This window comes from Carya illinoinensis, chromosome 11, assembly GCF_018687715.1.
Source record: "Carya illinoinensis cultivar Pawnee chromosome 11, C.illinoinensisPawnee_v1, whole genome shotgun sequence".
Classification (NCBI taxonomy): Eukaryota; Viridiplantae; Streptophyta; class Magnoliopsida; order Fagales; family Juglandaceae; genus Carya; species Carya illinoinensis.
Window position 1 is genome coordinate 16,489,903 of NC_056762.1, and position 12,709 is coordinate 16,502,611.

Sequence of the window (12,709 nt, forward strand, 5' to 3'; positions counted from 1 at the left end):
CAAATTATTAGTTAAATCTTATATTTTACAACAAACATGTTTTTTTTAATTAAAAAAAATACTCTTAAAAGGTTGAACGTAGGTGGGTCGCGCTCACTTTCTGCCTGTCTGGTGCCTCAAAGCGCCCACACTTTTGAACCGGACGTCGCAGTCTCTATGACACGACACGTGCCGCCTCAATCTCCTTCCCCCTCTCTCTGATTGAAGCTGCGTCGTACCAATCGCAGGGTAGCCCGTTACCAGCACACCAAAACACGCGCTCTTTTAGAGGCTGGTTCGGACTTACCTCGGGAGCGGGTCCGATCTTGGTGGCCACAAACCTGGGAACCACCCCACGACTGCTGTGTGGACGGGGCCATCCGTAGGGCCCCTGCTATTCGTTCCACCACGTGTGAGTCCCCAATCAATTCCCCCCCACCCCACCCCCCCCCCCCCCCCCCCCTCCCCAACCCTCTCTCTCTCTCTCTCTAGTTCTGTGTGTCTCAGGAGGTCTGGGGATTGTGTTAGCGTGCAACTATTATTGGCTTTGATAGATTGATCGAGTGAGTTTGTGGTGGCGGTGGTAGGGATCATTGATCTGGTAGGACCATCATGAGCGACGGTGGTGGTGGTGGTGGCGGCAATCATTTGATCTCTGTTCATCCCGATGAGCTTAAGTTTCCATGTATGTTTACCTCTCTCTCTCTCTCTCTCTGTGCGGATTGTCTTTGATAGTTATTATGGTTCTCAATTATGGTTATCATTGTTTTTTAAATCAAAGTTCTGTTTCTTTTGCATGTGTCTGAAACTTGTTGAATTTGCATGAATTTGAATTATCTATGTATCACGGTAGGTCGAGAGCTTGGAAATGTGTCAATTTTCTTTGCTGTGATATATTTCTTGGTTATATTCTGCGGTCGTATCTTGTGTTGATTAGGCAAGACTCCTATTAAATTCCTTATACTCAAAATGTTATTCGAAGTTATGGCTTTATTTCCCTAATAATTATGGTTTGATGCTATGGCCCCTCATGTATTTTGAAATGAGAAGGGAAACACTGACGATTTTTTACCATACGTGGATTTAGCAGAAGTTCGAGCATATATGGCGAAAACTTTTCTGCAGTTTTTGAGAATTCCGGCAAAAAAAAATTGTTGAAATGTATTTTGTATTGGGATTTTGAAAATGGATAGGAAGAGTTGAAAAGTTGTCCGGTTTTTATATTTTCTGTTTTTGTAAAAGTTGTTTTGTTTTTACTTGCCCAAAAATAAAGGAAATTCGTTTTGGTTTTTGTTTCTTTTTTAACCTTAAGTAAGTAATTAAATTATTTAAAAAAATAAAATTGAAATTGAAATTATTTTTGGTGTTAAAAAGCCTTTGGATTGAAGTTGAAATTAAATTAAAATAAAATAAAATCTGAAAATCTTTTTAAACCAAATATACCTAGATTTTCTGATGCTGATGTGGTTAGAAATTTGTTTTGTAGTAGACCTTAAGGTTTGATGTATGGCTGATATGGAGATTCTAGGACTAGGGATGGGTGCAAGACGAGGGGAACAATATGATAAGACGTGATTGCATACGGGAAAAAGTTAGGAGTAATGCTATATACCGTCGTAGAGTGTACAAACGCCATGCGATCCCTTTGAAAATGAGTGGGGTCCACTATTTTTTTTTTTTTTTGTGTGGGTCTCTTATTTACTCACTTTTTGCAAAAAGATTGCACGGCATTTACGCATTTCACGATTGCAATATCGTTTCTCAAAAGTTAACTGTAATTGGAAAAATATCCAAGAAATTAGCTGATATGTTAGTGTTGTATGCTTAGACTTTGGAATAGACGGTGTGCCATCACTTTTTTTGTTTTCATCTAATTCTCTTTTCTGAACTCCATGTATTCTTGATTCTCAAACATTTTGGTTTTCTCATTTTCCACTATTTTTCAGTTGATATGCCGACGTTCTATGAGCTAAGGAATGTTGCTAGGAATTTCCTGTCCCCGTGGGCACATTTATGTTTATTATTTGGTTTTCTATTGAGAAATTTCTGTGTTTTTAGCGTTGTTTGGTTTTCACTTCTTTTGATTTGAAAGTGCTTTTCAAGGTTTCAATGTATGATGATGGGGGTTATGTACTCTATCTCTTGAGTTTCTTTCTCTTTGTAATAAAATATATGTTATTTCTAAAGAAACATAATCTCTATAGTTTCAGTTTGTGGAAGTGTAAGTGGAATTATGAAAGATGCCTATGATTAGTTAGAGGATCAGGAATGTCGGCAAGCAGGTTCCATGCTTGCAGATTCCATGCTTTGTATTAATATCTGCAAACGAGTTGAAGTCACGGTGGAAAGAACAACCTAGGGATTCCAGGGGAGGGTGAATTTTAAAATAAGAAAACGTTTGTCTAGAAAGGGATCTGCAATTTTAGTAAATGAATCCAAATACATGAAGGATGTGGTCAACTTAACTGGAAAACAAGGAAAGATAGTGATAAATTTAACTGGGTTGGTCCTTTAAAGAGATTAACTAAAAGGAATGCTGACCGTGAGTGTGAAATTGAATTGAAAAACTGAAAATTGACATGGGTAAATATGGACCTGTTTCCTATCTGCTAATTTGGTTTCCGTAATATACTTGTGAGTTTTGTCTTCCATTGTTGTGTTTTTATATAGTATTGTTTTTTTCAAGAAGAAAGTTCTTAGTAATGTTGGGATACATGTGACCAGTTGAACTGGAAAAGCAAAGCTACTGTGATCTTAAAGTTGCAAACAACACGGAACATTATGTTGCTTTTAAGGTACTATCTTTGTTACCCTAAAAATATAACCATTTTTATTTCTTATTGTATACATATTTTGATATTTATCAAGCCATTTTAAATTGGTACTGACCAAGTTCAATTTTAATGTTCCCCTCTTTTTTGCTAGGTTAAAACCACTTCACCCAAAAAGTACTTTGTGCGGCCCAACACGGGTGTTATACAGCCTTGGGACTCATGTCTCATAAGAGGTGCTTTACAATAAGTTGTAAAGAACTTATTTATTTTTTGTTGTTTTATTTTCCTCCTTCAAGTAATGACCTTTTGATAATATATGGACAGTTTAGCTAGACATTTCTTTTGTATAATTTTTGTGTACTTGAGTTTTGCCTTTTGCACCTTTTAATAAAGGATGAATCATAACTTATTAAAAGTAATACATGTACGTATTAGTGACTTGGCTAGACAGTTACAGAGCGCCCATTCTAAGGAGTTGGCCCGGGTTTGAGTCCCAAATAATGCACCCTCTTTAATGATATAAAAAAAAAAAAAAAAAAAAAAAGTTAGTGTAAATTGGCTAACATTTAGACATGATCAAAGTAATGGTTGGCCAATAAATAAACATCTATCGGGCAAGATCATAAACTCAAGTAGCTTTTGATTGAAGAATCTACTTGCTGTCATTGACCAATCATATGCCACTTGATCACACACTGTTACCGTCCCCTCCTTTTAAGTTGCTGGTGAAAATTATATACTAACTAGAAGTAAATAATTACAGCCATCAAGCATGAATCTAATATACAGATGGAAGAAAGGCCTTGGGAAATGAAAACATGTATAGATATGAACATGCTTGATCTCTCATAGTTGGATGAGCTGCCTTTCCAAACCCTTGAGGCTGACTTAGCATGGTCTTGCTAGAAATATTTTATTGCTGACATAGTTGCTTCTAAGAATTTGCTCCTACAGTCTACCCTGTTTGACACCACCATCCAGCCCACCTTCACAAGAAAGGCATTATTGATGTCTGTGAATAAACAATATCCTAAACCGTCACTTTGTTATGAATGGAACAGTCAGTCCTAAGCTAGAGATAATGGGCCTTTAGTCATTTACTTTTACCAGCACAAATGCACAATATTTGTGTTTAAAGTATTTTCCAATAGTCCATTATGATTTTGTTATTTCTCCTAATACCTTTGACTATCTTCTTGATTTACAGTCACCCTCCAAGCACAGAGAGAATGTCCTCCAGATATGTATTGCAAAGATAAATTTCTCTTGCAGAGTACAAAGGTGCCTCCACATAGTGATGTTGATGAACTTCCACAGGATACTGTAAGAAATTGGCGTTGAGATCCACATCTGTGTAACTGTGTTTGACCAGCTTGATTATATCCCTTTGAAAGTATATCATGTTGGGACATCAATGTTTAATTTTGAATTCAGTTTAACAAGGACAGTGGAAGGGCAATAGAGGAATGCAAACTTAAAGTTGTGTATATCTCTCCAGCTTCAGCTCAAACAAACTCAGAAGATCAAGCATTAATGGGAACCACAGAGAGTCCTAATCCCAATTCTGTAAGTTTTCTTGAAATCGTGCTGTTTTGTTTTGTTTTTGTTTTTATTTTTTATTTTTTTGTTGTTTGTCTTGCTTGGGAGTTTCTGTGGGCTTTTTTTCATTTTGTGCAGCCATGTGTTTGTGCATGCATGTAGTTTGTTGGTGCATGGTCACCCCCATTTGACAATGTGACTATAGTCGAACAGAGAGAGAATACTTGCTATTATTCATTGATGTTCAATGATATATATATATATATACTACATACAATTAACAATTATACCCTCACAAGTCACACTAACCATGTCCTCTAACACTTCTCCTGAAGCTAGGGCGTACATATAGACCCAGATTGGAACAAATAAGCTTTAACCGACTATAACACAATGACTTTTTTTTTTATAAGTAAACTATAACACAACGACTTAGTAAACATATCTGCAAATTGATCAACAGACTTCACAAATGGTGTAAAAATGTCACTACTTAGTGTTTTATCTTGAATAAAATGACAATCAATCTCAATAGATTTAGTCCTCTCATAGAACACAGGATTAGAGGCAATATGTACTATAGCTTGATTATCACAAAATGTGTGAAGGGACAAGAGCTGGAAAACCAATCTCTTGAAGAAAGCGTTGCAACCATGTCAGCTCACTAATAGTGTGAGCCATTGCTTTGTATACAGCTTCTGCACTAGACCGAGCTACTATTGTTTACTTCTTACTCTTCCACGTAACCAAGTTACTTCCCACAAAGGTACAATATCCAGTAGTAGATCTTCTATCTGAAGGAGATCCTGCCCAATCAGCATTTGAAAAAACTTCAACTCTAATATATCCATTTGGTCTATATAACAATCCAAGGCCAAAAGTTCGCTTAAGATAATGAAGAATATGGATTACATCATCTCAATGTGAGATCCTGGGCGTTTGTAGAAATTGACTAACTACACTCACTGCATAAGAGATATCAGGTCTCGTGATAGTAAGATAATTCAATTTTCTAACAAGTCTTTAATACCTATGAATCTCCAAACAACTCCTCATCATCTTTCAAGAGTTTACGATTTGGGTCCATAGGAGTGTCAATAGATCGTGCACCCAACATGCCAATTTCTTCCAAAAGGTCAAGTATATATTATCTCTGAGATAGGTTAATACTTTTTTTAGATCTACTAACTTCAATTCCACGAAATATCTAAGTTTGCCCAAGTCTTTTATCTGAAACTGATCACGTAAACATTGTTTCAACCTAGCAAATCCAGTTGAGTCAGTCCCAGTAAGTACAATGTCAGCCACATATACAACCAATAAGATATGACCTACATCAGAGAACCTTCCAAACCATGCTCGAGTTGATTGTTTTAAACCATATAATGCTTTTTTCTAACTTGTACACAGTACCTTGATATTCCCCCCGAGCACCAAACCCAGGTGATTGCTCCATATAAACTCCCTTATTTAAGTCGCCATGTAGAAAAACATTTTTAATATCTAATTGAAATAAGGGTCAATCCAAATTAGCATCAAGAGAGATCAATACTCAAAACAAAAGAAATTCTGGCAACCAGGGAGAAAGTCTCGTCATAATCAATGCCATAAGTTTGAGTATAATCCTTAGTAACTAAGTGAGCATGGAATTTGATTGTACATATCCATCTATAGCCAACATGTTGTTTACTAGGTGGTAGGGGAACAAGATCCCTTGTCCCATTATGGTGAAGAGCCTCCATTTCATTTTTCATAGTTGTCCTCCATCCCGAATCAAATAAAACATCCTGAACTGTCTTAGGAATATAAAGTTTTGAAAGTTGAGAAGTAAAACCTAAAAATGAAGGAGATAAGGCATGATGAGAGACATATTCGCTAATCGGATGTTGGGTAAAACAAGAACAAGTATCTTTTCGGAGAGCAATAGATAGAGAGTCTAAAAAACTAGGTAACTCAGGAGCTAAAGATGGAGACAAGGTTGGTGGAAGCATGGGAGTCGGGGGCTGCAAGTGACTCAAGTACACCTATAATGGAACAAGGGAAGGCACTGAGGAGGGTTTGGTAAGAGTGGGTGAGTGTGCAAGAGAAAGGGTAAGAGTAGGTAATAGTAGAGGATCACACTCAACAATCGAAGATGTGTCCGAGAAATAGGGTATGGACTCAAAAAATGTGACATCAGCCCTCATGAACTATCATCTAAGAACAAGATTATAGCAGCGATATCTTTTTTAGTTTGGGAATAACCAACAAAAAAGCACTTGGTAGCATGTATTTGAACATAGCAAACACACCCAAGGATTTTTGGAGAGAAAATGACGGAGAGGTGGGGAACAAGATGGAGAAGGTCGAGAAACCATTGAGGACTAATGAAGGCATATAGTTAATAAGGTGACACGCAGTAAGAGCATCATCACTCCAAAAACGTTTAGGAACATGCATATGCAGTAAAAGTGTTTGGGTTACATCTAACAAATGGTGGTTTTTGCATTCAGCCACCCTATTCTGTTGGGGTGTATAAGAACATGAAATTTGATGAACAATTCCTTTGTTGCTTAAGTAGTAAAAGCACTAGATTGATATTCTTTATTATTTTCAGAACACAAAACTTGAACTTTTTGTCTAAATTGAGTTTTAGGCCTCGTTTGTTTTTGCAAATGAAATGAGATGAGATGAGATGAGATTAGTTGAAACAAAAGTTGAAAGTTAAATAAAATATTGTTAGAATATATTTTTTTAATATTATTTTTATTTTGAGATTTGAAAAAGTTGAATTGTTTATTTTATTTTATGTTGTGAGTTCTACGTGTAAAGAGGTATTGAGTTGAAAAAGGTTGTGGGTCCCACATGTAAGGAGGTTTTGAATTAAAATGAGTTTAGTAATTTGAGGATTGTGTGTTTGGATGTTAGACTCAACTTAAAATTAGACTGAACTAAATTAATTTCAGTGCATTCCAATACCCAAACAAGCCTTTAATTTCTTCTTAAAAGACTTTAAATATAAAAAGAAGTTCAGATTGTGCCTTCATCAAAAACAACCATGTCATACGAGAGTAGTCATCAACAAATGTAACAAAATACTGAAACTTATTTGATACAATGTTGATTGATCCCCATGTATTAGAGTGAACCAATTCAAAAGGACTAGATGCTCAATCATCAACTCTAGGTACAAAAGATACAATGATGTTTGCTAAGTTGACATGCTTCATAAGGAAAGGAAGACACATTTTCAAAATTCCAAACTTGACATTTCAAAAGAGAAAGAGAGGGTTGTCCAAATCGGCAATGCCAATTAATAGCAGATGATGATGCAGATGAGAGGGCTCGAGTAGGTGACTGTTTGACATCAAGGTAATATAGACCACCAACTTCATGCCCCATACCAATCTTCTTCCCCGTCTTGAGATCCTAAAAGATACCTACAGAGGGATAAAAGGTCATAGAACCCTGAAGGTCCTGAATCATTAAACTAAAGGGAAAACTAGGAGCGTATAAAACAAATGACAAGGATATAGAATTAGTGAGCTTCGTGGATCCAATGCCTATAACTTTAGCGATAGAACCATTAGCAAGAGTAACACTCTTTGGAAATGCTAGAGTATCTAACTTAGATAAAGAATAAGACAAACCGGTCAGATGCTCATAAGCTCTTGAATTGATGATCCATGGATCTTGAGTAGATGAGACAAGACATGCGGATGTTGTACCTGAATGGGCAAGAGTAGCTATGGAAGATGAAGTCCATGTGCAACCCAAAAGCTGATCATACTCATCCTTTGATATGCTAATCATATTTGGAGTCGGGTTGGAGCTCGTTGACGGTGATGTAGCATCTTAGCAAATGGCTTGATTAGCAAACCCAAATTGTCTACATTTCTACCATGTATCCCAACAATAGTCTACCAAGTGGTTAGTGCGACCACAATGGGTGCACTTACGAGATTTATAACCTCGAGTACAATTACCTTTAGCATCACATCCCCCACGTACCCCTCTACCACCTTGGCCTCCGCGCCCACCAGAAGCAACATAGGAGACAACTAAAGCGTATCTCTCATTTATCTGATTAGAAGACAACTAAGAACCTTGTCCAGATAATGTGGCATGTTAAGTTGGGAGAATACATCAGGAAATGAGGGAAGCTGTGGACTTGCCAAAATTTGAAAACGCACTATCTCATACTCAGGTTTTAAGCCAACAAGAAAACGAACAACATTGAACTCTTCACGTTGTTGTTGCATACATGAAATATTAGAAGTGATAGGTTGATACATTTTGAGTTCTTCACATATGCTCATTACTTGAAAATAATACTCTTCTAGGCCCAAAGTACCTTGTTCCAACCCAAAAAATTGCTTACACAACTCATAAATACGGGTTATGTTCCAAGCACCCGAATATATCTGTTTGAGATGCCTCCACACCTCTTTAACGGTGTCAAAATGTATCAAACTAGTGCAAATATTAGGCTTAATACTGGTCAACATCAAGGAAAAGATTTGAGCATCTTTTTGTTCCCATTGAGCAAATGCAGAACTAGTTGAGTTAGGCATTGGATCAACCAGGTGGGTACAAAGACCCTTGCATTTTAAAAACATTTCAACAAATTTTGACCACAAAATATAGTTCTTTCCATTCAACTCTACCAAAATCATAGGCATATTAAAGTTTGGTGCAAGAGACAATGACTCAAATTTAGTTGTCATGGACGCAGAAAAATATCACAATTCAACTTGGAGATAGAAAATCCACACAGAATATGAAACATAGTTGAAATTGAGAAACACAACCTGGAAAAATAGAAGCCTAGCTTAAATACCCAAATTTTGGCTCTGAATCGATCGAAATAGGCACGTATCGGCTCGGAATCGACCTATATCGGGTCTGAATCAGCTTGTATCGAGTCTGAATCAGGTATTACCGGTATTGACTTCAAACTATCCTTAACCAAGGATTAGGTTATCCTAAACAAGGATAAGTGAGTCTGGGTTTACCGTATTCTAGTTACCAAATAGGTGTTATTCTGGATAGGAATAAGATCTTAATCCAAGTTGGGGGCAATCGCACTCGAGGATTGGATAGTTTAGACTAGCACCCAAACACTCCGAGACTTCAACGTTGCTGGCAACAAACAGTTCTTCCAATAGCCGTTGACGACGGGAAACTCACCGAGGTGCACCGAGAACGACGGCGAGCTCGACTCCGGTGCCCAATACCCAAGATGACACTGGAAAAGCATTGGACCTTGAAAATCCTACTAGCCGCCAATGACGAAGAGAAAAACCACTAGAGTGCACAGACAATAATGGTGAACTCGAATTTAGCAAGCGAACCACTAACCACCACTAGCTAAACCACTAACCACCACTAACACTATCACACAACCACCACCAACCAACTATCAATTCTCTGACACCATTTAGTCGAACATAGAGAGAATACTTGCTATTATTCATTGATGTTTAACAATATATATACTACATACAATTGTAAACTATACCCTCATAAGTTACACTAATTAAAACCATGTCCTCTAACAGTGAAAAAACCAAGAAGTTGGTGCACTTAAGGGTGTAATCAGTCCGGTCCAGGGGAGGTCACAGACTGAAATTTTCGGTCCATCATTTATGCCGGACTGGACCGTTAGTTATTGGTCCGGTCGGTCCATGAACATCTTTTTCTTTTTCTTTTTCTTTTTTTGATTGAAAAATGAATACAAAAAATTAATTAAATTAGTAAAATTAATATTAAGTGATCTCTTTAACATTTTTATATATGGTTAATGAATATTAAATAATTTCATGGTATATATGGTCAATGGTGATCCCTTGGATGAAAATTATATAATTAACTTATACAACTACTATATAAAATAATATATCATAGATATATATAAATATTTAAAAATATATATACACCTTCGGTCGGTCTCAGTCTGGTCTGGTCCAAAAAAACCACACCTCGAGACCGACCAGTATGACTATCGGTTTGGTCGGTTTTTTCGATCTGAACCAATAGTCTTACACCCCTAGCTGCACTTCATTTTTCATCACTTTAAAATAAAAGCTTTTTCATTGGAATTACTTACAAGCACTAATGTACCTCCTTATTGGAAACTTAGCTCCTAAACATCTTATCACGGAAAAGTGGGAGAATGAAATGAGGCTTTAGTTGTGAGCATATCTCTATTGCAAGTTGGGTTGTGTGGTGATCAGCCTCATGATCAGTGCATAAGGTCTTTTTTTTTTTTTTTTTTTTTTTTTATTATTATTATTATTATTATAAGTATCAGTGCATGAGGTCCTTGGGAACGACAAAAAGGAGGAAGTTGAGAAAACACATGGAAGGGGCAAAAAAGCTACCTAGAATGATTTAAACGTGGAAGAGACAGAAAACAGTGAAAAGACAACTTACATCCTGTTTCCCACACCAGAATTGTCAGAAACATTGTCATGCTTGTATCAACATGCACCAGAGTTGACCTATCATTAGTTCATTACCACTGAGGTTAGCAATTGGATGTACTGATCTCTCCCTCCCTTTGCAGGTGGTTTATTTGTGTTATCAGTTTTCTATTGGTAATTAATTATGCCTGTCTATGTGACTGATTCTCTTGGATCTTCTTCAAGAAATTATGATAATTGTGTTGAATTCCTTCATTCTTGTATCTGCAGTTACATGCTGTTAGCCTGTCATTTTACTAATTGCGAATATATTTCTTGGTCATTTCTTTTAGATTTCTTAGTTTGTTTGATAGGATTGAATGCTTTATGCTGTTCATCTTGTCTACTTGCAAGTGGGTATTGTGCTTGATTATGCTTATAATGTAACGTAAAATGCAACTTTTAACAAGCTCACTAAGTTGAGTACTTCTTTTCTTCCATCATTTTCTTTTATATGTAGAACCAGGCTTTGCAGTTGCTGAAGGCTGAAAGAGATGCAGCAGTTCGACAAACACAGCAGCTACAACAAGAACTGGTAATTGTGTTCTCTGTTTTTCCTTGGATCAGTTTCTTTCCATTCATTGGTTTGATGTTGATAATAACAAAATTAATCTAACTCCACCAGAGAAGCCTGCATAAATTTACAGGAGCACATTTAACACCACCTTCTCAAAATGCCCTACTTACATGATGACTACGGAAAGTCAGACTGAAAACTTGTCTTATTTAAGTGGTTAAATGGATGTTTGACATTTATTAAAAGCTCAAAAATATGCATCTTTGCCATTATGAATAAAGATATAGTGTGTAACAGAGTTGGAATCTATGAATTAGGCAGAAAAAGCAAACCAGGAGAATGGGACGTTTCATTAGGTGATAAGTGATATCTTGTCTTAGAAAATGAAGAAGGGGAAGGTTTTTTGGAAAATTAAGATGGAAAAAAAAACAAACAATTGTTGTGTTTGGAACCAACACATAATATATCTTATTCCATGATCTTCCGATTAGCATATCAATACACTGGACCAGTTTTACCATTTAACTATCCCTTTCGCCTATTGATTGGAGCTTTGAATGTTTAGTGGAAATTATGCAGTCCTCTTGATAATCTAGCTTTTATAAGATCAGCTTTTAAATTACGTACTGCTGCAGACTGATAGTTGTGACTATTGGCTAATTTATCTCGTCTCTGCAACAGGACATGCTGAAGAGACGAAGATCTCGAAAAAGTGACAATGGCTTCTCACTCACCTTTGCAATATTTGCGGCACTCATTGGCATTATGGTTGGCTTCCTTATGAACCTTTCATTGTTCTCATCATCTGCAGAATGACTCAATACTTTCCAGGATTCATGAGACCCCCTTTCTTATCTGTGCACTGTATAATTTCAAAGCTCGGTTGGATGGGAATTTGCCTATTTTGTATATTGGTCATGGTAAAACTGTTGTGATCAGTTGGTTCACAAAAGATGTTCCCTTTCCATCAACAGGTTACTCCCAATGTGATAGCGAAAATCTGTTTTTTTTTTTTTTTTTTAGGTGATAGTGAAAATCTGTTTAATCCCAAATGTTAATAACCCCACCATCCCCATTATTTTTCCTCCTATTTTTTTCCCTTTTTGTTATGTAATGATGCTACTCTCATTGAACCTTTTGGCCGTCTTTTTAGTTTTTATAGCTCAACTGATAAAATAAAGGTAAGAATGTGGCCTTTAACGCAGTCTCTCAAACCTTCGACTACTATTGAATACAAAAAAGAACAAGTAAACACAAATCTCGTGTTGGAATAATCCTGCCTGAATTGGATTCTACATGCCATTATATAATAGAGCTCCAATTGTCCGATTATGATTAGTAATTTAGTACTTCCAGAGTATCGTGTAGACACAATTTGAGATCAAGATAGATGTTATAATCAGTTCAGTAGATGGTAGATGGAATATTGGAACGATGCTGATAAGAGTCTGTAGCAG

At 36.6% G+C, this 12,709-nt stretch overlaps 1 protein-coding gene across 2 annotated transcripts; it reads left to right on the forward strand.

The window, feature by feature from the left end:
- The first annotated feature begins 113 nt into the window (after nucleotides 1–113).
- On the forward strand, nucleotides 114–12,452 carry LOC122281859 (vesicle-associated protein 2-1-like). Of its 2 annotated transcripts, XM_043093677.1 has the most exons (8): nucleotides 114–391; nucleotides 567–664; nucleotides 2,704–2,774; nucleotides 2,905–2,986; nucleotides 3,961–4,076; nucleotides 4,188–4,319; nucleotides 11,196–11,270; nucleotides 11,934–12,452. In XM_043093677.1, the coding sequence occupies exons 2-8, from the start codon at nucleotides 592–594 to the stop codon at nucleotides 12,066–12,068; spliced, it is 684 nt and encodes a 227-aa protein (XP_042949611.1). In that variant the 5' UTR covers nucleotides 114–391; nucleotides 567–591; the 3' UTR covers nucleotides 12,069–12,452. The 2 variants fall into 2 exon arrangements, with proteins under 2 accessions (XP_042949611.1, XP_042949610.1); XM_043093676.1 differs by lacking the exon at nucleotides 114–391 and having other exon boundaries at nucleotides 444–664.
- Nucleotides 12,453–12,709: the final 257 nt, after the last annotated feature.

Coding starts and splice junctions, on each gene's coding strand:
- LOC122281859 (XM_043093677.1), top strand. CDS start 592: ATGAGCGACGGTGGTGGTGGTGGTGGCGGCAATCATTTGATCTCTGTT. Junction 665..2,703: donor CGATGAGCTTAAGTTTCCAT/GTATGTTTACCT, acceptor ACATGTGACCAG/TTGAACTGGAAAAGCAAAGC. Junction 2,775..2,904: donor AACATTATGTTGCTTTTAAG/GTACTATCTTTG, acceptor CTTTTTTGCTAG/GTTAAAACCACTTCACCCAA.